The sequence below is a fragment of the Pinus tabuliformis genome, chromosome 1_2, assembly GCF_031772625.1.
Source record: "Pinus tabuliformis cultivar Carrire ecotype Pingquan chromosome 1_2, CPIR1, whole genome shotgun sequence".
Classification (NCBI taxonomy): domain Eukaryota; kingdom Viridiplantae; phylum Streptophyta; class Pinopsida; order Pinales; family Pinaceae; genus Pinus; species Pinus tabuliformis.
In genome coordinates, this window is record NC_142298.1 from 539,471,452 (window position 1) to 539,496,660 (window position 25,209).

At 38.2% G+C, this 25,209-nt stretch overlaps 1 protein-coding gene across 1 annotated transcript in view; it reads left to right on the top strand.

Moving 5' to 3' along the window:
• Positions 1 to 1,221: 1,221 nt before the first annotated feature.
• LOC149206723 (transcription regulator) overlaps positions 1,222 to 25,209 on the top strand; it is a 62,205-nt gene continuing 38,217 nt past the window's right edge. The window contains exons 1-15 of the mRNA XM_089395537.1: positions 1,222 to 1,576; positions 8,005 to 8,305; positions 8,478 to 8,706; positions 8,877 to 9,216; positions 9,319 to 9,432; positions 9,584 to 9,712; positions 10,059 to 10,250; positions 10,357 to 10,554; positions 11,124 to 11,261; positions 11,447 to 11,572; positions 11,657 to 11,910; positions 12,381 to 12,484; positions 18,768 to 18,862; positions 18,962 to 19,201; positions 19,325 to 19,483. Coding sequence (XP_089251663.1) covers positions 1,469 to 1,576; positions 8,005 to 8,305; positions 8,478 to 8,706; positions 8,877 to 9,216; positions 9,319 to 9,432; positions 9,584 to 9,712; positions 10,059 to 10,250; positions 10,357 to 10,554; positions 11,124 to 11,261; positions 11,447 to 11,572; positions 11,657 to 11,910; positions 12,381 to 12,484; positions 18,768 to 18,862; positions 18,962 to 19,201; positions 19,325 to 19,483 — 2,727 coding nt within the window. The 5' untranslated portion in view covers positions 1,222 to 1,468. The remainder of the gene's footprint in view (positions 1,577 to 8,004; positions 8,306 to 8,477; positions 8,707 to 8,876; positions 9,217 to 9,318; positions 9,433 to 9,583; positions 9,713 to 10,058; positions 10,251 to 10,356; positions 10,555 to 11,123; positions 11,262 to 11,446; positions 11,573 to 11,656; positions 11,911 to 12,380; positions 12,485 to 18,767; positions 18,863 to 18,961; positions 19,202 to 19,324; positions 19,484 to 25,209) is intronic.

Sequence of the window (25,209 nt, forward strand, 5' to 3'; positions counted from 1 at the left end):
TGTATATATTTATGATCTGAAGTATATAAAAGGCCCTGCGTGGCAAATAGGTACATAAAACAGAAAATACTTGTTCTTGAACATCCTGCATGATGATTCTGGTAAATATGTTGACATATTTTTGACCGCTTGCTAAGCCCTCAGGCTGACAGACTTACAGCATATGCATTCGTGCATCTACAATATGTAATTTTTCAAAGTATAATGAAAGATTACGATTTTCCCAGAGGAAAAAAGACATATATTTAAAAATATATTAATAAATAAAAACCGTTTTGACTTGTGTGATAAAATGTCATGTACATGTGATGTAAAATATTTTAATGTAAATTAAGTATATATTATATATTATTCTAAAAAAGTTATGTATATATCATAAAAAAAGCAAGTTTTTATGGTTAAAATGTTTATTTGGTTCTATGTATACTCATTTAGCATTTAAAATACAATTTAAAAAATGAAAATAACACATTGTATTTTACACTCTAAAAAAATTTGCACATGAAGAAATTTGATTTTCTCCACTCATGTTACATGCATACTTAAAATAGCCGTAATCTAACGAGATTGCTTTTTTGCCTTCAAAATCATGGAAAGCCACATTTTGATAAAATTTGGCAAGAATTTTTCTAAATCATGTTACATGCATACTTAAAATAGCCGTAATCTAAAGAGATTGCTTTTTTGCCTTCAAAATCATGGAAGACCACATTTTGATAAAATTTGGCAAGAATTTTTCTAAATCCAAGTTATAGGTGTCGAGCTTCAATATTTTGGGTGTTTAAGAGGTTGTTGATGGTGTTGAATCCATTTCCACCGTCAAAAACATGATTCAAACACTGCTACGCAAGACTTTTTTGATTTTTTTTTTACTCAGATTCCAACTACTTTTGGGTGTTTAAGAGGTTGTTGATGGTGCTGAATCTATTTTTGGGTGTTTAAGAGGTTGTTGATGGCGCTGAATCCATTTCCACCATCGAAACATGATTCAAACACTGCTACGCAAGACTTTTTTTGAATTTTTTTTACCCAAACTCCAACTACTTTTGACCCAACAATTCTTCCACCTCCATAAACGACTCCCTTAAAATAAATCCATACTCATCTTATCATACTCCCTTGTTAAATTAAAATAAATCTATGCTCGTCCTCGAAGGGTCCCCGTTGATCTACACACCCGAGCCCTTATATAATTTTTTCAATGCATGAAGCATTCTTGCTCCTAGTCCCACACATCTATATAACGAGGGTGAATGTGAAAGTGTCCAAATGATGTATGTTCGTGATTTGCTATCTCAAGTCTGCTGGCTTAAATAAATTATTCAGCTCCATGCACTGAAGGCCGGAGAAGAGAATCGATCTGGTTTCGTATTAGAAGGACCACAGAGGTGTGATCGCTCTCTTCGTAAAGCAAGAGAGAAGGTTAGGGTCTGCAGGAAGGAAGGAAGGGTTTCCATTTAGATCTGTGATGACGACCACGATGACGATACTTCCGTCTCTGGCCAGCCAAATTGGCTTCTTGCTCAACAGCTTGAACGAGGCCAACTATCTCTCTGTCGCATACGAGCTTACCCACGTATGTGTCTAATTCTGCCCTATACTCTTCTCCAATTTAATTTCCTTTATTTCCATTGAATTCGACAGAGGGTTTTCACAAATTGGTTCAGCCTCCTACACCATAGCCCTGATCTACCTTCACAAGGCTGCCTTGCTTCCGTTGCCATTCTACATTGCAACTGACTGTTTTTTTGTTTTGGCTTGTTCTATTTATTGCGAGTTTGTCTTGATTTGCATTCAATTTAAAATATGGAGTATTTGGGGTCGATACTTATTCTCTGTCCCCATTGCTGGGGATGCATTATAAGAATGAAGAACTTGTGAAGGGATATGGCAAAATTTTTAAAACTGGTTGTGAATAAAAATCATTCTTAAAAGAACTACAATCTGAAAAGATGCTTGCCTTAAAGAAGATTTCCCAGCATCCGCAGTTCCATTTAATATGAAATTTAGCTCTTCCAAAATAGCCACATTCTAGAACTAGAATCCGGTTCATTTTTTTCTATATAACAGAAACGAAAGTTTGCATTACTTTCAATGCGGGATGGGACCCGAAGCTCATTAAGTGAATAGAAAATAATCCTAACAGTACAATTTTTCTGAGGACCACAGAGGTGTAATCACTTTTTTTAGGGTTAGAAAGAAACTTCTGTTTAGATCTACTACGACGACCACGATGACAACTTCCAAGCCAAATGGGCTTCAATATCTTGAATGAGGATAACTATCTATCCTTTGCCTACGAGCTTACTCACGTATGTGTATAATTCTGCCCTATTACTTCTCCAATTTAATTCTTTAATTCCATTGATTTCGACATAGGAATTTCACAAATTGGTTCAGCCCTTTACACCATAGCCCTGATCTACTATCCCATGGCTGCCTCGCTTCCATTATCATTCGACATTGCATCTGACTGAATTTTTTGCTTTGTTCTATTGGTTGCGGGTTTGATTTGATTTGCATTCAATTTAGTCGCGGTCTCGTGGAGGATTTAGGGTGGATACTTATGCTCTGCCCATATTGCTGAGGATGCGTTATAAGATAATAAAGAACTTAGTGAAGGAATATGCAAATATGTTGAAACTGGTTGTGATAAACCATTCTCAATAGAACCACAATCTGAAAAGCTTCTGCTTTAAAAGAAAATTTCCAAGCAGCTATTTGTAGTTCCATTTAGTCTGAAAAGTAGCTTTTCCAAACTAACCACATTCTAAAATTAGAATTCAGTTCATTATTTTTAATAACAGAAGCAACAGATAATATTATTTTTAAATCCGATAGCAGACCAGCCATATCTGTAGACTGCACTACAATTACATAGTGCCAAGTTGTCAACAGAGCCATATCTCATAATTCATCAGCAAAATCCATACATCAATATCAGCACGGTGACATGAGACATATCAGACAAAGAGACAAACTGACCATCCCGAGAATTGGCCACTTTTAGAGTTTTTTTTTTTCTCAGTAAATGCTAAATCTATTAAAGGTAACAGTAAAATTACAAGGAGGACTGAGCCTCGACAGAGAGGACCTGCATGCTTTCAAAACTGACAGAACTATCCCATATTTGGGGAGACCATTTACAGTGAACATACATCCAAGTTGGAGTAAGATCTTCCAACTTCCAGACCATAAGTACATAAACAAAACCAGAGTGAAAAACTCCTGACCGCGCTGACAACACCATATAATCGTTGGACCCAAAAACAAACAAAAAGAGTGCTAAGAAGGCAAACAGGAGTCATCATATGAGCTTATCTTGGTCCAGCTGCACTTCCTCCACCAGACATTCGTTGCCATACCATATATCTTCACCGTGCTTCGCCTCGCCCTCCCCGCTGCCACCTGGGGGATTCAGAGCCTGAGGAGAGCTGCTTGAACTTCCGTCATCTTCCAACGATGCCGACGCGCCATGGATGCTACCGCCTGGCTGCATATCCAGAGGATCACTGCTCGAACTGCCTTATCCGCTTCCTGCAATCCACCTTGCTTGCTTGTCTGACCAATATTGCCCTGCTGTTGCTCTGCGCCATGGCCACCCACGATTCTGAGACCTTCCTAAGAAGATTCCGCCATGTCGCTTGCAGAGATGGGGATAGAAGACTGGAAATGTTAGCAGAAATGATTGGCCGATTTAAACTGCTCTGGAACCTGAAATGGAAGTTCTGAAAAGCATGATACGGGAGTGGTCTGCGGGAGGGACTGGACGGGGGCGTCATGGCTTGAGGGGCGGGCTGAGAAGTCTGAGATCGCCTGCGACCTCCTCCTCGGCTCCCACCACGATGACTCAGCAATCTCTGCCGGACCATGACTATTCTGCAGAACCAGAGAATATTGGACCAGGTAGGAACACCGGGATAAAACAAACAGCAGAGAATAGAGCTCGCATGCCCAGAGCAGGGCCAGCCGGATGGGGAATAGCAATGGAAGTCAGGCACCTGAATATGCTTGAGCTTATCACTAATAGCAGAGGTGTATCCTCGGCGAGGATGCTTCAGAAGGGATGGACCACAGCAAAAAGCCGGATAGCAAACCGTAAATGGAGGGGCTGCGAACTGCCTGATTAGAACCATCTGGACTATGTAACTATCAAGGAGGAGCATTAAATCAACCTGCATGATGATTTGAATACACATAATGTGAACCTGCTTGGGCCTTGCGCTAACCTGGAGATGAGCGCTCCACTTCAGACTGCAGGACACTATGCCGGCGTTCATAAATGAACTCATTAACTATGAAATGAATCACCCGCATCCGGGTTGGCCACTTTTAGAGTTATTCCTTCTTATATGGTTGTATTTGCTCTCTTTCCATTCTTTTTTTTTTCCTTCTGCTTGTAACCTTTTTGAAATCTGGCATATCTGTATCCTCCAAACAAGTCTGTTCAGTATTGCTTTTCCTGATTGTGAGAAGGTCATCCTTAATCTATGCCATTGTGCCAGCATTCTTTTGCCTTGGGATTTGACTCATTTTCCAACCTTTGCATTATGACTGGAATCTCCTTGTGTAGCCTATTACCATCAATCACTGCCCCATCCACAAGGCGTTCTTGCAAATCACTTGGCAAACAAGAGATGAAATCCACAGCCTCCTCAGACCCTAAGGGAGGCTTAACCTCGAGCTTTATGAACTTGGTATGATTGGAGGAAGCTTATTACCATCAATCACTGCGCCATCCACAAGGCGTTCTTGCAAATCGCTTGGCAAACAAGAGATGAAATCCACAGCCTCCTCAGACCCTAAGGGAGGCTTAACCTCGAGCTTTATGAACTTGGTACAATTGGAGGAGCTTCATAAACATCCAACATGCAATAAGCCTGTTGCACACCAATACTGCCCACTTCAGGCGTTGCAAAATCATAAGATTCTTAAAGGGTAAATCCTGGCAATGATATCCTGTTTCTGGCAAAATTAGGCATTTGAATGTAATCTTCATATAGTCCAAATGTTGTCTCTGCTTTTTTCCCAACAACTGTAGTAAAATGGTTCTTATATCTACTAATGCAACGTTATGTATAATGAGCAGTTTCAGAAAAAGAGCAGGTTGCAGAAGTGGCCACCACCATGGGGGCCAAAAAGAGGAATAAATAATTGTCCCCTCAAAAATACAAAAACTCAAAACTGACTAGGGACACTAAACATGCAAAATCCCATCAAAATCTATCCATTACAATAATCATTGGCATATGGCCATGTCTTGAGTTTTTGAGTCCCATTAGGTTTGTTGAATTTCATAGCCGAACCTCAAGTTGAATTTGAACTTGGTGGTTGAACCGGAAGTCAAATTGGCATATGGTCATGTCTTGAGTTTTTTAGTCCCATTAGGTTTGTTGAAGCTCATAGCCGAACCTCAAGTTGAATTTGAACTTGGTGGTTGAACTGGAAGTCAAATTTGAACCTCAAGGCAAACCTGAAGGCAAATTTGGGGGGTTGTTTTGTTAATTTTTATGAATTTAAAAAAAATATATGCTAGCCCATGAGCTGTTGACTTAGAATCCCCTCTGCACTATTTTGTTCACTTCTTACTGAGCTGACTTGCCTCAATTTCTCACATTGTTGATCTTCTATGCATTGTTTCTGATTCTTGGCATTGCTAAATGGAACCTTTGGTCCTGTGAGCGCTCGACACTAACCATAGCCCTGACTCTTTGCTCAGTGCGAAATTGACCCTCCACCACTGCTAGACGAGCTGTATACCTGCTGGGTTGATGGACCACGACCCATGAAGATTTCTTTTGTTTGAGCCTTTTAGCCTGCCACCATTTTTGTGGCCAGCCTCCAGGGGATTTTCCACAGTCCATAGCTCAAGCTGCAGCCTATAGCCTATGCCATAACCCACAACTCAAGTTGTAGACTATAGACTGTGACACAGTCCACAGGATCTGTATCCACTGAGTAGTCATGACTGTAATCTGACTCTGTGTATGAACTCATCATGTCACATGCAATATTTGAACCCCGGTGGGGATGATAACAACATTTCTCCCATCCACCTGAGCTAAACTGAATTGACAGATAATAATAATAATAATCTAATTTTAAGGTCATAGCCAAGCCAGACACGAAATTGGTGTAAGAGAACCCCTTGTTTGTGGGACAAGGGACCTGCCTTTGCACAGCGATTTGACTGCTAAAGTCTACAGAGGTGTACATACTCTGCCCCCCTCTGGATTTGAACCTGTGACTTTGTATGAGGAAACACATGTTCTTAGTCATTGGGTCCACGCAATTGGGTGTATATGGTCCACTCAATTGGATATATATATATATATATATATATGAACCTCATGGTGAACCTTATCCATACCTCATTGTATATTGAAAATGTATATAGATGAACCTCATGGTGAACCTTATCCATACCTCATTGTATATTGAAAATGTATATAGATGAACCTCATGGTGAACCTTATCCATACCTCATTGTATATGAAAAATGTATATAGATGAACCTCATAGTGAACCTTATCCATACCTCATTGTATATGAAAAATGTATATAGATGAACCACATGGTGAACCTTGTCCAAACCGCATCAAAAAATTTGAATTTGATTTGAACCTAGTTGTTACCGAATCTGAACCATGTGACTTTCAATCATGAGTAAATATGATTAGAACTAGACTTGTGCCCTGCCCTATGTACAAGCTAGAGACTAGGGGTACACTTTTATTTTCTCCTGGGAAAAAAGGCTGCATTTTTATTTACAAGATAAACAAAATTAGAATCTATATATGCCCTGTGGCATTCCGACGGCTATTTAGCCGCTGCAAACAATTATGGAAAGAATGGCACAAATAATGCTTTTTTCTGATAACGTTTATGGGATGTATGGGATAACAGTATACCATACGAGCTCAACATCAATGAAGTTGTTTAGACTTCCAGAAGCACTAGCAGCAACTGTGAGAAGGAATTGCTCACAAATGGTAGATACTAGACAATTGCTGAGAATTGCAGCTTCTCTTCCTTTTGGTGTGGACAAGTTTGGGATTATTTTAGGGGTCACTCCTATTGTGTAGAGGTTTGAGGTTTGTTCTCCTTGGAGGTCCAGTACTGCTACAAGTAAACATGATCTTTGGAGTCTGGACCTAGAAAGAATACTATGCATTCCAGTAGGTAAACGCCAAACCTTGTTTGACCTTCTGATAACTGGTTGATTGAACTCCAATATAGAATGAAAGATTATTATTAGTGTCTACAGGTAGTCAACAGCATCTAATAAGGCTGAAAGCACATCATAATATTTAATTCACATGGGCACTGAAGGGACAGTACCTTCTGCCCAATCCAAAGGTTTGAATCCCTTTAATACTATGAGAAACCTGCAATCAAGTAATCATTCCCACAGGACTCTCAAACACAAGTGCCTTGTGTAAAGAATCAGGCAAACGATCGGGAGACAAACTGCATAGAAGGCAAAGAAAAGTGAAAAGACTGAAGGCCCTAAGTGAGTGTAGTGAAAAGTCACATTGGTGTTGAAGAGTGCATGAATTGTACATATTGAGAACATCCTGTCCTCCACACAGAGCTTCCACGAGGGGCCATTAGCCACCTCTGATGCCAAAGACATAGCTGTAAGCTAATCTTTATCCATTTATGGACTAGAAGCTTTCAATATTTTGAAGATCTTCATTCGTGTATCTTCCCTTGTTGCAGTGAAACTTCCAGCACATTTGGCCTTTATTTCTCTCTATTATTGTTCATGGATAGGATGATTTCTAGTTAGAGGGCAGATAATGAGAATCTTTATGGAGGAGAAGTGCTTTCATCTTATATGCTCAGTGTTAATGCTAGATCTCATCAATTAACAGATAAATGGTCTCCATCTGTGTTTGCCTTTTTTATTGCATCTTTGAAGTTTGAACTGGACATCTGAGTGTACAGATTGTTATCAAACGAAAATGAATTTGTTAATTCCATCAATGTTCTTGTGAGCAGCTTACAGGATATGGATTGGATAGTAGCATTGTGTTGCTCCAGAGCTGCTTGGATCAGGTGAATTTGTGCGAAGGAGATGTGCAGACCATGCAGTTGAAGTTAGAACTTCTTTCTATTGTAGTGAAATATCTGCTGCGTCAACCGAATTTCGGTACAGTATTTTGTGAAGCTGTGAAGAATACTCATACGGGTGAAAGTATCCTTGGGGATTTGTCAAAGACCTTGCATTTGTCATTACCTGAACAGATTGGATTGGGACTGGCCCTGGCATACTCAGATGATACAAGTCAAAGCCAAGAAGGTAGGCATAGTTGTGTCTGTTTATTTAATATTACGAACATCTCACTAATCGTTCTTTGAAACAGGAGGTTCTGAAAAGTATACTTGTCATCTTTTTCCTTTAGTCTTCCTTACAGTTCTAAACTTTTCCTTTTGTGAGATGGAACAACTTACACAGGTATTTCTGTTTTTAGGTCAAAATTTTTGCGAGTCTAAAATAATGGAACTGTACCAGAACCCAACAGTCAGTGTTTCTGAAGATCTCATTGAGCAGATTTCATTATTTCTTCATCAGAGTGAAGGATTATCAAAGCATGTGCCTGCTTTCCTTGAGGCATTGTCTTTGTTGCAACCCAAAGCGCAAAACTCACTGTTACTGACTCCGTTATTTACAAATGAAGTAAATGTTGTTAATTCCTTGAGGTATGCAGTTTCTTTAAATAGTTGATCATCTGGTGCTGTGTTAATAGTTATGACTTAGTAATTTATCAGAAAGGTAGGATCATGGCCTCGACAGGAACAAAAGCACCTTCTTTGTTTTTATCAGCATTGTATGCATGTTTCTTCATTTCCATGCAAATTTCTTGCTGCAGGATTTTTGAATCTCACTGTACAAGCACTGGGCAAGTCTCAGATGATATTTTGACCCAGTTAGAAGAGGCAACTGATGTTGCAAGCGTAATGGAGGAGCTTGGATATGGATGTACAATTGATGTTTCACACTGCAAAGATATTTTGTCATTGTTTTCTCCACTGAAGGAGGAGACTGTGTCCAAGATAATAAGCATGGTTGTGCGCACTCATACAGGCCTTGAGGATGCCCATGGCACACATGCAACATTTTATACATCAATTTTTAACAGTTCCATAACTGATTCTTCATGGTTATCCTCTTGGAATATTGATGTTCTTTTGGATTCTATCAAACAACTGGTGAGAGTTCTGCCATTCACCTGATCTTAAGTTAGTTGCATCAGTTGAAATCTGAAGTTAATTTCTAGTGTGAAATGCTTAATAGTGTTGGTTGCTAAGCAGGCTCCAGAAATCAATTGGGTGTCTGTGATGGAGTCTCTGGATCAGGAAGGCTTTTATTTGCCAGATCAAAAAGCCTTCTCTATTTTGATGTCAATTTATGAAAAAACTTGCCAGGTAGACAGAGTTCTAAAGCAATTGTTGCTATCTGTTGGATTTTTGACATGATGAATTGCATATGTTTTGACTTTTTTCTTTACATGGAAATTGGTTTTATCTTGCCACAAATGGCCATAATATATCATTTGTTGGTACTATTTGTTTGTAGGATCCTTTTCCCATTCAAACAGTATGTGGGAGTGTCTGGAATAATGATGAAGGTCAACTGTCCTTCTTGAGATTTGTTGTATCTGCCTCTCCTGAAGTTTTCACATTTGCACATTCAAGGAGGCAACTGGTGATGATGATGTGACTTATCAGTTTGTCTCTGTTTTTGTTTTCTGGAGAAATGTAGTCTTTTGCTTGTGTATTAAGTTCTAAGTGAGGATGCTGGTACCTTGCTTTACCCCAGTGAATTTCCCCCATCTTCCCCGGATTTTCGGATGGAGGATTGTAGTAACCACCAACTGAAATACAAGCTGGTAACCCGAAGGTACTCAATGGGATTTAATCTTGAGACCTTTATGATCTCACACAAGAGAATCTACCAATAGGTCTAACCTCTGGGTGATCAGTTTGTCTCTCTTTTCTATTAGTATATCTCTCCATTTCTTTTTGTAACCAAAGATTTCCTCTTTTTGCAGGCACCCCTCGAAGGTCCACACGGAAGTTTATTTCCATGTGGTTCTGCTAATCAGGCATGGCTGTCAGTTGATCTGGTAGAGGTATTGTGCCATTTGGCAGAGATTGGGCATGAGAGTGCTGTGCATGCATTACTTGATTATCCTATAAAGCACTGTCCAGAGATTTTGTTAATTGTAGTCGCCCAAGTCAAGGTAAAATGCATGGTCTTGACTTCTTTTCTCTTCAAAGTTTGTTTTATGTTTGTTGAGCACTTTATTGCTTTGTGGTCACTGAAACTGGTGTAACGCTGTTGTCCAGACTCCATTCAATCAGCTTCAGCATGAAATCTTCACTGCCCTTTTCCCGTCATATCTTGGTACCAATCCTAATTGTAGCATTCTCTTACATCAGCTATGGCATGTCAATCCTGATATAGTTCTTTGGGGTATGATGGATATCCATGCAAAGGATCCTAGCTCTATCTCAAAGATTTTAGATGCATGCCAAGAGATAAAGGTAAGAGCTTGTAGTTGTACTCAATATAGGAAAAAGATAGAAGATCTAAATGTGGCATAAATAGCATCCAACTTGTGTATCTTTTTGAACAGTATTTAGAAAAATTTTGTATTGATTATAAATATTTTGTATTTAGAAATATTTTGTATTGACTACAAATAATTTGTCTGCTGTTCATTTTTAAGTAGAAATTGTAATTTAAAATCGCACTGTCAAAATTTATGATATTGGGAAACCAATAGAAGTTAAAGGCGAGTCAAGTCAATGTTTTTAACCTACCACATTAGGATTTGAAACTACTCTAGTGTATTAGATTTAGGCCTTTCAAAAAAGCTTGTGTTGTAAGATTGTATTCTTGATTTCTAATGTTATTTAGGATGTTTGTGCCTTAAATTTAAGATTATAGTCAGTGAAAATTTCAAGCTGGAAGAGTTTTTGCTTGCTTTGAGAACTTCATATCCAATATTTTTTTGGGCAGGGACAACTCTGCCTTAAAGTGTCTTTTCAAGAAGAATATATCTTTTCTGTGGATAGCTTGTAATTCTGATGACAAAAACTTTTATCTGCAGGCCTTAACTATGGTATTGGACCTGACTCCATTTTCCTTTGCAATTGAACTTGCTGCTCTTGCATCAAAAAGAGAGTTTTTGAATTTGGAGAAGTGGCTAAATGATAATCTTAGCAGTCAACGGGATACTTTATTCGAGGTAAGCTGCTCTATGCCTATTATTTCATGCAATCAGTCTTGATTACTGAATGTTGCATACTTGGGTACTTGGTGGATTCCCAATTCAATTTGAGGTAAATTGGAAGGCTGCTTTATTGGTTATCTTTTTACTGAAGTTGTTGATGACTGAATTTTGTATCTTTTCATTAGTGGACACTTTTGTAGGCATGTCTAAAATTTATGAGGGAAAGAACTTTATTTGAAGCATCAAATGACTCATTAGGAAATCCAGTCCAACGTTCTGGACCTATTGTCAATCTTTCTTTGGAGACAACTGCAATATTCTTCAAAGTGAGTTATTTTTTGTGATTTATGGACTTGTTTCAGCATGAATTATGGTATCTTGTTTCACTATATAACTATCGGGTTATTCAGGTTCTTCAAGCTAATGTGGGCCAATTAGCATCACAAGATCTTGCAGAGGAAATGAAACGATTACATTCTGCAACTGTCCATGTTAATCCCCGCTTATTGAGTGTTGGTGCTTCAGAACAGTCATCATCTGAGGTCTTTGCAGCTGATATCGAGGAAGAGGCAAACTCTTATTTTCAACAGACATATATTGGACAGTTGACAATTGATGATGTAATGCAAAAGCTTGCACATTTCAAGGAGTCATCTGAGAAGAGGTATCTTGCTTTCTAACCAGTAAGTTAAGCTAATAATGTTCTCGGCTATAAAAGCATATATTGAATAATTTGTCTCTGGACATTGGAGGTTTTCTAGTGTGAGCTGTTTCTATTTGATCCCTTTCTAACAGTGACTGCCACATCCTTGACAATTCAATAAACATGCAGGCTGCACTTGAGCAAAATTTTTATTCTGTCATTGATACCGAGCGAAGCAAGGTCTCAGAAAAATAACACTGGAGTTCAATAATATTAGCTTAGTTTATTATCATTTCCAATTTTAACTGCTTGAAAACAAGTCCATTTCTGGTTTGATTTGTTCTCCGGTCATAAACCCTGTTTCTCTGTTCATTTCCTACTTCTAAGTCTTGTCTACTAGAACTGTCTTGTATCTGGTTGATTTATGGCCTATTTGAACGTGTGTATCTACTTGAAGACTAATATTGGGTTTGGCTTGGTTAATTTTACAGGGAAAAAGAAATCTTTGCTTGCATGATACAAAGCCTATTTGATGAATACCGTTTTTTCCCAAGGTATCCAGAGAGAGAATTGGAGATTACTGCGATTCTCTTTGGTAAGTATTGTTTGTTAAGCATTTTCATACCTCACTTTCTAGCTTTTGGACTTATGTTTTATATAAATATTATCTGCATAAATATTTATTTTTTGAGTAAAATGCTTTACTGTATATTAATATGTACAATAAACATTACATGCATTCTATGCCAAAAAGTGTCATACAGATATCCCACTGCATGCATAGAGCTGATACTGAGTCCGGTCATGAATTCAATAATGAAGTCACTCAGTGCCAAGAAGTAAATATGCCTAAGGCTGAACAAGCTAACAATTCAAAGAACATAAAATGAAATCGTGACATTATTTGAATAGCAATCATTTATTCAAATATCCCTCTGTACTTCCCATGCGATATTGCAAGCACATTTTATTACGCAGGTCTATAACAATTGGTCTTTGAACATTTTGAGAATGTTGTTTCTCTTTCTCCCCACTCCCTATGGCTAAGTTCCAGCATGTAGAATGCAGAGTGTGAATATCAGTCATTTCTTTTCATGGTCGAGTTCTCGCATTCCTACTTCTTATTCAGTGCGGAGCGTGGAGTTGAGAGTTGTTTTTCCCTTATTTGCATCCCCACATTTTTGCATTCCCTTCCCTTATTTACATTTCCACATTTTTATATTCCAGATGTGGAATGTATCCTATTGCTCCCTTTTCTTGTTGCTCTTTCTCTTTCTTTGCATCATCGCACCATGGTCAAAATTGTTGTTTGCTCCCCTAACATTGGATATTATGCGGGTAATTGGTCTTAGAGCTTCATGTGAGTGATATTGCTTTATTTAGTTGTGTACAAGAAACTTAGTTCTTCACCCATCCAAGATGAATCATTGTGCTTCTGTAATCAAGGAGGCGGGTTGCAAACAAGCAATGGAATGAATTACCAAGGATGAGAAGGATGATAGTATGCCAACATGCCACTCTTATGAACTTTGTTGAGTCCCCATGTACCCAAGCGAATGTTTAATTTTTTAAATGATGTTTTAAGGCCATCTTCTTGACATCATAAAATAAAAAAATTGACATGATGAAATTTGATGGACAAGATACTTCAAATTTTACCCGACATAAAATGATTAAAAGATTGAAATAACATCAATTCATAAGGACTTGCATACAGTTAGTTCACTTGGTGGACAACCCAGATGACTCATATACGCCTAGGTTGGGACACGTTCTGTTGGCTTTAATAGCCAATCATTGAAGCAAGAAACACATGGAATTTACACAAGAAAATTCAAAAGAGGCAATTATATCAAAACAACAATCTCGTGTGTGTTTGTATTGTACAAAATAGTCACTATATATAATGATGGCGACCATAACAAATACATTATATTTGATAAATTTGTTCAAACCACCTTTATTGGCAATATCATTTGTAGCAGAATTGTTCATTCTCAAGTTTTAACACATGAAAGAAACTAATATTAGAGAAGGCTAGTTGAAGAGTCTTGATTCGATCAATAATGTTTTGCAACTTGCAATCCTTAGGCAAAGATCCATGAACAAGGTGACGGATAACCAACTGCGAATTTCCCAACACCACCAAACCTTCGATGCTTGTGTCTTTGGCTAGAAGATCAAGACAACTAGTAAGAATTTTGATGAAGGTTGTGTAGTTTGGATATAGAACAATAAACTACAAAAGTGAAAAAAGGATATTCCTAGGCTTCCACTAGTAGTGTTGAAAATAATTTTACGATGTCCCTAAAATATTAAGGTCTTTATATATCCTATCCAAGGCCAGTTATGGTTATAGATGACCAAGAGATCACAGGGACATGGTAGTTTCCTAAAGTATTTATGCAAATACCGAATTTTAAACTCTGAATGAGACTTAATGTTTTACAACTTGGTGGAAAGCAGTCGCTGGACATATAGTCCTAGGTGTCAAAATGGTTGATGCAATGAGGTACATGCACCATAAATCTTCGAAAGCAATTTGTGAAATTTATATTGGAAGGGTAAACATGAAACTAGATGGATTTGAACCCCTTTACTAATGAAACATCTAGTGCATGATAGGAGAAGAAGAATCATTGCAAAGGAACATTGCATTTTCCTCCCGTACCAGACAAAAGCCGTGCTCGGTAAACCAATTGTAGCTGCTGACCAACAATATTAAATGAGTAGACCAAATCTCTTTGAGAAAATTATCTTTAGCAACTTGGGAGGAATTCTAGATTCACTTGATTATCTCTCTCTCTCTCTCTCACACACACACACATATATAGTAATAAATATTTAAATAGTGAATAACAAATAATCACACTATTCTAAATCATGTGCTATTGTAAATCATCACACTATTCAAATATCAATTATTTACTCAAATATATCTCTATACATCATGTGCAAATGAGTTTCGTAGTTCATAATAGGTTTCATATGCAAACAATCCATGTGAATTTAAGAAGTGTATTTTCCTTCTACAGAGTGAGGAAAGAGTCATCAACAAAGTGGTCGTTAATTTGTTGATCACCATTAGGGCTTGGTAAGAGGATGCCTTTGATACCATCTCTTAGGCTATTCTATTCTAAAGAAGATATGCCGACATAGTTGTGGCTTTCTCACATAAAGAATATGTGCCAAGGGGTAACCTTGTCTAATCAACCTTAAGAGGCCAATTCCTTTAGATTTTGCTTGGTTAATAAAGAAACACATCACAAACTTGACTAACATAATTTCAACAACTTTGATAAAGAAGGGCCAAAACGAAGGGCTTTCAACCTAGCAATGATGAATGACTACAACACTTTGTCACATGCCTTAAATATATTTTGCTAAAATTGTTTTAGGTTTGATAATCTTTGAGAGAATATGTTTTAGTTGCAACATTAGGGTTTTGGTCAAGTTCTTGTATGGAACAGTAAGTAGTGTGATTGGTTGACTGCTAGTAATAAGCTTAAGGCCTCTAGGTTACAGAATGAACTTAACAAACCCCTTGTTAATGCAACTCCCTCGTCATTTGTTTGTAAGTTCTTCCTATACACCTGAAGCAAGTTAGACTTTATGAAATCCCAAGTGGTCTTGTAAAATTCACAAGTAACTCCTAGACTTGGGGACTTGTTGTAAACTAGATCCTCCAAGGATGTTGCCAATTGGTGCAATATCAACTCTTTATCAAAAGCTTTTTGGTGTTCTGGTGACAAACAATGTGAGACTACATGGTCCTCATTCTACAATTTCTTCTTGATCTATCACATGTCCCTCGTGTTTTGGGAAATTTCATTTGTTTTGTTGACTTTTTGGTCACCAAGGCTTTGAAGAAGCCCGTAGTTAGCTTATCATTCAACATAACCAGTGTAATGTGGTTCAAGTTTCCACCCCCTAGCCTTTGTTTGTTTATTCGACCTTTAGGAAATATCTCAGCGTGGTTGCTTTGGGTTGGGTTTGCTTGTTAGAAGTGTTACCTTGTAGTTGTCTAGATAGTTGCTCGGATTCTAAAATGGCATCCCTATGCTTCATTTTTCTTGAAGGTGGTGAATTCTTACTTGTAGCTCCACAAGAGGTAGTGACTTGACCAATAACACCATCCCACGAAGATATCCATACCTTAAAACCCTTCGGTTTATTCCTTCAAGTTCCAAATGCACTTGATAACTTCATTACAAATTGGTTGCTTGAGATGATAAAGGTTAAGCATAAAAGTAGATGATTAGATTGGGTAGGTTCTCCAACAACTAGAACATGCCTTTTCCATTGTAGTTAAAGAATAAGGTTCCAAATGCACTTGATAACTTCATTACAAATTGGTTGCGTCAGATGATTAGATAGTGTAAGCTTTCCAACAACTAGAACATGCCTTCTTCCATTGTAGTCGAAGAAAAAGGTGCTATCAAGCAGCCTCAATGCTCTTATATTGCTTTTTTTGTACCCTTGATGACATTTGGGCAGGTGACAATCCCTCCATGTTATAAATGATCTCCAGACAACCACCTTGTGGCTTTTTGGATCTCATTGCCCAACTAATCCCACATGAATGCTTTCACATTTGTGTCATTGTAATCATATATATTGCCTTGCCCTAAGGCTTGGCCATCTAAATGATTTGATGTCCAAACTAGGTGTTATTTGGAACTAGTGCCATAACCAATGACAACAATGGCTAACTTAATGGAGACCAACATCATGGCTTATCTACCTTCCATATGGTTGGAAAGAAAACAACATTCGATCAAATAACTGGAAGGGTTGTTTACAACATTAAACCAATTATTTCAATTTCTTGCAAACACAAAATATAGTTTAGAGACAAGTTCACGTACTCTTTGCACTATGGATCTATGGTAGTGGTCCGTTAGACCTTGAAATTTCCATGATACTACATTCATTGGGAACTTTAAACATGAAAATCCATTGCCCCATCATCCTAGGTCCTCAAGGGAGTCAAATGCATTTTGAAAGTTCACACTATTCATTTGGGTGGGAACCAATCATTTAGGGTTTTTATTGTTAGTTTCTTTTGAGAATATTCCATATTAGGAGCCTGCCTGATTGAGAGTTATTATTCTCTTTGCCCATAGTAGCAAGGTTCTTTGTAATGAGGTTAGGGTTAGGCTTCGAGGATGCTTGAGCTTCTTGGATTTGTGAAGCTTTTCCCTTTTCTACAACCTTTACCCGCACTTCATTGGCGGTGGAGGGTGAGGGCCATGGAGTCTGCGTTGTACATTCTAAGTGGCGTGAGCTTCTACGTTTTCCACCTTGTTCTCTAGAAGGTTCTGCTTAATTCTGTGATCTGGGCTTGACCCCTAAAGCAAGGGTTTGCGGGGTTGATATACTACATTATTTGATGAATAAATTTGCCCCCTTGGATTTACACAAATTCCTTTAGGTCTTCAGATATGTTCATTATGAGACAAACTCTCTTTTGGTATTTCAGATTAATAAATCTCATGTCTTGTGGCATATAAATTTCCAATTTGTGCAAAAATGCGTTATAGGAAATTTGAGAATTGCATGGGTAACCTTGGGAATTCTACCCATATTGGGCAGTATGGTTAGGTGGCTTTGTCCAGTGAAATTTTTTCATGCCAATCAACAATGACAACTAGGGTCTCATGATAATCTATGGGCCATGAGTAACCACTTGATGGCAATGACTTTCTTACACTGTGTGCATGGTTATGCATATTCAGCCATTGATTTTCTAGGCTTCCTTAATCTATGTCATAATCATGGACTTGGGCATGGTACAACTAACAAAATAACTGAAAAGGGTACATTGTGCATGGTTATGCATATGCAGCCATGGGTTTCCTAGGCTTCCTTAATCTATGTCTTATTCATGGACTTGGGCATGATACAACTAATAAAATAGCTGAACAGGGTACTTTGTTTTAAATTATCATAGAAATAACATATTTATAATCTGCAATGTTACATCATGCATAGCTATTTCTTGAGTGATAATTGAAATGACAACATTAGATGGTGGGGTGTTCATTATAATGCTCCCTTTTGCTCCTCATGGTTGGCTCGGAGTGCCACTATTTCTACAACTGTGACACTGTCCAAAACCAGTAAATGTGAAGAGACAACTAGTAATTTTGTCTTTAACGGGAGTCAGGCTGCATTGAAACATTATGACATCAGAAATACAAACCCTTAGCAAAGCCAGACTTACATTAAGATACATCTTTTGGACATAAACAAACTATGCGAGATATAAATTTTGTTGCAAGGCAAACAATTGCATTGCTATCAGTGTATTTCCTCATTGGGTTGAGAATCCATGTTTGACTGTAAATGTATTTTGTTGTGAATTTAATTTGCTGGGCTGGCATACATCTCAGCTCCATGAGACCTCAGTTCTGGACTTGTCCCACAGATAGTACTACTACTTCCTTTTTGTGTTCCATTACCATATTCTTTCTGATGATCTTGAGTGTCCATCTATAATGCTGATATTGAGCTGGGGCCTTGCTGTTATATCTAGTACCTGTTTTTTTTTCTTTCTTCTCACATTATGCAAGGATGCTTTTTCATGTATTACTCATGTATCTGTCAGTTTAGCATACTGTATGCTTTGATGGTAACCTGAGGTGCTTCTGGAGATGCTTATTGTTGATTTACCTTTTCTCTTCCATCCTATTTGATCTACCATTTTGGTCATTTGTTGGACATAAATACATTCATCTCATTTTACCTAGCATTAGGTGCAAACAATGTGCTCTTTTGCTGTTTTATTATGGTGCTGAATTATTTGTCACTTATCATGTGAAATATAATTCTATCATATTATATTGAAGCATTAACATTTTGATCATGTGTTTTAGGTTCACTGATAAAGCACCAGCTTGTCTCTTCTCTCACCCTTGGTATGGCACTACGAGTTGTCCTTGATGCTCTACGTAAACCATTGGATTCTAAGGTTGGCCCTTATATTTGTTATACCATTTTTTAACGTTTTTCAGTGTCAATCAATCTTAGCTTAGAGTATTGATGATTGGCTATTTACTTCTGTTTGCAGATGTTCTCCTTTGGCTTGACAGCTCTTGAACAATTTAGGGATCGACTAGTAGAATGGCCACAATACTGCAATCATATCATGCAGATATCGCATGTGCGGGATGCTCATCCAGATTTAGTTGAGTTTATTGATAGGGCCCTTGCCCGTGTTTCATCTAGCCAGCCGGAACAAAGTGGAGGGAATCCTGCCTCTACAGATCAAAACCAGAATTCCATGTCTTTGCCTTCTGATACCAATGAGGTAAGTAAATGTGCATAAGAGAGTATAGCTGTTTTTATTGACATATTTAGTAGACATGGGCATTAGAATCTTGCCCAAATCAGTTTCACAGCCTTTTGGATCATATCTTGTTCTTGCTTTTAGAGTTCTGAGGCATCATGGCAGTCAATTGTGGGTCCCACAACTACACAGTCTGTATTGGCACAGAGACAGCAAGCAGTTAGTGCAGCAAATTTTGGGAAGCAGTCTTCGCTTCCTCCATCAGGGCAGTCAATATCAGTTGATTCCAATTCTGGGCTGAAGGTATTATGATATGTGCTTTTCCCGCCCCGTTCTTTGCCCTTTTTCTTAATTTTGTTTAGTCACGAGTTATATTTGTTCATGTTGTAGTGCATATTTTTAAAACAGTCCTTGGTCTGAATAATTAGATAATTTATGCTACTTCTTACTTAAGTTCAAGCTCTAATAATAAATCCTAATGCTACTAACCCTTGATATTAGTGATGCCTCTCTACTGCTTAGCATTTGTAAGTGTTGCAGAAGTTGCTGATTAATTGCTGAGGTTTGCCTGAAACACTTAATTTGATTTTTTGCCATCTTTTACAATTTTTTGTCGAGTTTTCTCTGAGTCAATGATTTTGAATCCTTACCAAATTTATTTTCAACTCTGAGATCTGTGGCACTACTATTTGCAATGGTGACATTGTTTAAATGTGTCCTTAAATCTATAAAGGGGTTGTTTCTGTTTATGGAGGTCAGTCTTATAATTTCCAAAGCTTCAAAGATGGATCAGTTGTACTGCCACCAACTTCCAATTGTTATTGATCACAGCCTTCCTGTTAAAATAGTGTTTGTAGTCTGTGTTCTCTTCAAAAGGTAGAGGATGAGAAGCATTTCATTTAGGTGCTGCATTTTTTTGGAGCAGGAAAGTAGGGTTAACAAGGACTGTTAGAAGCCCTAACCAGGCTGGGTCCTACAGCAGTACACACAAGCCCAGAACTGAGTAAAAAACTTATATACAGGAGGGAAGTCTGTTAGGAGCTGTCATAAGTAGCCCAAGTTCAGTTCTTGTGAAGGACTACAAGACTGATAGGAGAGGCAGAATTATTTGAGCCCTAAGTACAGCCTCTTGTGAAGGACTACAAGACTGTTAGTGGGCAAGTGTTGGTGAGTTCTCTAAGTAGCCAGAGTGACACACGCTGGAGTAGGATTGAGAGAGCTAGATAGACGTGATGGTGTGGCAAATTTTGGTGTTTGGAAAGTCCGGATAATGTTCTTGTTCGTCAAGTTTGGGCTGAAGGATTTCGCTGAGAAGGGTGTTGCAGAACCTTTAGATCCAGACGAGTTAAGACTTTTCCAAAGGCCAATGGCCAAGACCAAGAGGATGATCCTAGATGTACTTTGGGATCATGTAGTCCCTCGTGTTGCAGGTAAAGATATAGCTAAGGAGATGTAGGATGCCTTAGTCAAGCTCTATCAAGACCCTTCCAAGAACTGAAAGATGATTCTCAAAGAGAAGTTGAAGACAATCAAGATGTTGAAGGGTGAGACTATAACTTCCTATCTCACCATCATTCAATGAGCCTGAGATGAGCTAACAACTGTAAGAGAGAAGCTGGTGGATGGAGAGCTAGTACGAGTTGCTATAAATGGGTTTACCAAGTAGTGGGTTACTTTAGTTCAAGGGATTACTAGACGAGATAAGTTTCCGGATTGGGAGCGCCTGTGGAGTGACTTCACTCGAGAGGAGCTAAGGCTCAGTGTAGTTGAGCCTTCTAGTAGCGGTGGCAAGGGTGCCAAGGATGAGAAGGACAAGGAGAACGTTGCCTTGGCAGACAAGAGTAGCAAGGCCAAGGGCAAGCAAGGCCAAGAAGAAGCCAGGTCCAGTTAGAAGGGCAAGAAGAAGGATCTAAGCAAGATCAAGTGCTTCCATTGTCATGAGTTTGGACACTATGCTAGTAAGTGTCCCAATCAGAAGGAGTCCAGTAAGAATCATGTTGTTGCATCAATGAAGGTAGATGCATTTTTTGCCCAGTTCGAGAAATATTTCTCATTGATTGCCTGCATGGCAAGCTCAACAGATAGTAATATATGGTATATTGATTAAGGAACATCCTTCCACATAAACAGGAACAAGAAGAGTTTCAGCCACCTGAAGGAAAAGGACATGCAGTTTCAGATTGAGCTGATGATGGTCAATATGCAGCTAGAGGAGTTGGTACTATCAACTTTCAAAGGGAGTCAGGTAATCCTCTTCATCTCAAAGATGTTCTCTATGTTCTAGGGTTGAGGCAAAATCTTGTTTCGGTAGCTACCCTTGAGGACAAGGGATATGATATCATCTTCAATAGAGGTAAGGCGTACCTCCAACACTTAGCTTCTGGATGTAAGAAGCAGATAACTGCGAGGGTGAAGAATCTCTACAAGTTGCAGGTAGAGATAGGTGCAACCTTGAGGTAGGGAGTGCACAAAGTAGTGAAGTGGTGGGTTGAGGGAGAAAGTAGTGAAGTGGTGGCTGAGCGAGAGCAGGATAGAGCTCTCAAGATGGAGTCTCAGTCAGTGTCTCAGTTTCAGGTTAAGCTAGTTGGCAGTTGGGTTGACTAGCGGGATGATGATGATAATCATAGCCCAAGGCGAGTGGAGGCAGCAAGACTTCCAGTATAAGGAAAGTTCGAGCCAAGTGGGCAGAGGATTTGGTTAAGAGAGATAAAAGAGAGTTGGGTCTATCAGCATCAAGAAGCAACCACATAGGTATACAGGGTACATGGTACTTATGATTAAATAAGTGGACTCGCAGAGAATGGTGGGAAAGAACAATTCAAAGCAGGGTCTGCAGAAGAAAGCAGGGAAGTCTTCTAGTTTAGAAGGAGCAGCTACAATAGCGGCGAACTTGGTAGTGTTGAGGACAAATCCAGGTGGACAAGGTTCTTCTAGGAATCCCATCCTCGCTAAGAGGTAGTGTTGAAAATAGTAGTGAGAAATTGGTTCCTTGATTTGTGCCTTTCAAGGAATCAAATTCAAGTTCCTTCTTGTGCATGCTCGAGTTCCTAAAATCTAGGAGTGTCTCTAAAACTTAGAACGCGTTAGGATGTAGTTCACTGATGTGATGAAATTGAAAGACGAGTTATTGATTTTTAGTGTGAGTTGATTGAGGAAAAACACAAGTGATTGAGGTTGGAGTGGTTGACTTGAAATAGGACGAGTTGCATGAGCAGTTAACTCATGCTAACTTATTCAATCACAAAATCATTCCTTAATTAGAAATTCACTAATTTTAGCCATCCAAATTGCTATAAAGAAGGAGTGAAGACACAATTGTATTCATTCTTGTATGCACCAGTTTTGTGCGTAAGCTTGTGAGCGTGACAAGGAGGCTTGTGCGAATTGGTAGAAGGCAGTTTTCCCTTGGATCATGCGCTAGAATTTAGGAGCTAAACATCAACTCTTGTGCAAGGAATTAGGGACTTGGTTCCTTGGGTTTGTGCTAGGAATTCAGAGCAGAAGAGGAGCAAGTGAAGAGGGCAGCTTGATCTACATTCTTGGGTTTCATGCGTAGAATAAGTAGGGAGAAGGCTTATTCTCCAAGTGAAACAGTTGTATTTGTAAGAAGCTAAGTTGCACGAAACGGGGAAACGGAAACGAGTTTCCGAAACGGGAAGCGAAACGAAACGCGACCTCCCCAAATTTTGGAAACGGTGAAACGCGATATATATATATATATATATATATATATATATATATATATATATAAAAATATTTAAAAATTATTATTATATATATGTGCAATCATAAAGCATGAATGATGTGATGAGAGAATGAGCCAAGCTGCTCTTTTATAACTTTAGAATAGGTTTCTAGAACTACCTGGAAACCCTAAAAAAATTTAAAAACAAATTAAAAAAAAAAAATTTAAAAAACAAGTGTTTTTTTTGGGGAAACGTGGCACGTACGGCCTGGAAACGCGTTTCCGGCCGTACGGCCAGGTTTCCGTTTCGGGAAACGTGGCCGTACGGCCGGAAACGCGTTTCCAGGCCGTACGGTACGGGGAAACGAGTTTCATTTCGTTTCCCCTGGGGAAACGGACCCCCTGCCCACGTTTCCTGCAACTTAGGTAAGAAGTCAATTGCCCAGTTTCTATCGATAAACAAGTAGAGAGTTTTCCCAATTGGGTTTCCTATAAAAATTATGTGTATTCAATTGTGTTTATTTCTGTTCCTATTCCTCTGCTAATTTGAACTAGAGAAATTCTGTTTTTTAATGAAAAGAAACTAGTTTTCCATTTTTAGATTGTTCACTATAGCAGATCAGAATTTCGTGGATATTCTACAGTATCCCTCTTGACCATCTTTTGATATCCTAATTGGAAATTGTTTCTTTGTTTCTTAGAGAGTGTTGTTCTTTCATGATGGATTTTATGTTGCTTTAAACTTGCTAGATTGATCATGTCCTTTCCATCCCTTTCAGATACTGGAATATAAAGCATTTGGCTAACATCAGGAGTTTTGAAATGGACGAATATAGATTTGTTGGACAATGACCCCTTTCTCAGTCTGGCCTAAGGATGTTTTTTCATGCTAATTCTAGCTCTCGGTGTAGAAAAGTAGTGACTCTCATTTCTGATTTGAATGTTGTCGAGAAGAGCATATTACCAAACTGCACCCCCCGTGTGGAGGTTCATAAATTTTGTTAAGCTTAGGATAACTTCTAAGCTTATCTCTCAGTTGATGTTTAGGATAGCCTTGCCAACTTCTCTTAGGACATTTCTCCAAGATTCTAAAGCCATTTTTAATTTCATTATTGGCAACTGCACAAGGATAGATGGATCTACAATGTCCTTGTTCAAAGACTAAGGACAGTGCATGCTATTTGATTTCCGTTAGTGATATGGTATAAAATAATAAATTGAATTGCCAAATGGTTATGCTGATTTAATTCACATATCTTTTATAACAAAATTCTATGGTAATAAGTTTATATTGATATAAAAAATATATGTAATAAATCTTATATTATATATAGTTATATAGAAGTTTATGTTCATGTAGATAATTTAGGTCATAAATTTTACATTTACATAATATGGTATAGATGTAATTATTACCAAAGACGACTGTTTAACGTACCTATTAACAAAATAAGGATGGCCACTTGGTGGTTTAGTTAAGTGGCTTGGTGTTTGGGTAGTAGGTTGTTGAGCAGGCTCCATGAAAAGCTAGTTCCTTAAATGAGAATTTGAGATTAGCTAATTTGTAGATGCTTTGGACCCCACGAGACAAGAATCATTGTAGAGACCTCACAAAACAATCTTATAGACGGCTTGGCTAACCTATCTTCCATCTGATCACTGCAATGATACTCCTATATGTAGGATGGGTCACGAAGGCACATTTGATGACCACCTCTGCAATGATACTCATATATGCAGGATGGGTAAAGAAGGCACATTTGATGACTTCAGGAAGGCCTGAGGTCGAATCTGAGCCAAACCATAGCTGGGCATGACTGTGTCATTAAACATAGGACATTGTGTTAATACCAATGTTGATAATATCGGTATCGGGAAAATATCGGTGAGGGTCCAGAAAATATCTTATTGGCAATATCGGCGAAAATATCGGCAAATATCGGCAAGCATAAAAAATGCATAATATATTCATTTTTTTTCTTCAGATTTCTAAACATATAAAGCAATAACAACATGAACTAAACACATTGGCACATAAATATGAAGAAGGCATTGATCTATATGATGTCAAATAGAAATGATACATCAAACTTCCCTGATAATTGTCCAATCAAGGACTCAAACAAAATAACATCACATATCCTGCTGATCCCTGATAGTGATAATTGTCCAATCAAGGACTCAAACAAAATAACATCACATATCCTGCTGATCCCTGATAGTGATAATTGTCCAATCAAGGACTCAAACAAAACATCATCACATATATAAAACTTTAAAAGTATTTCATCATCATGAGTTATAAACTTATATGTAGCAAAAGTTGCAAAACAAATAAAACTAG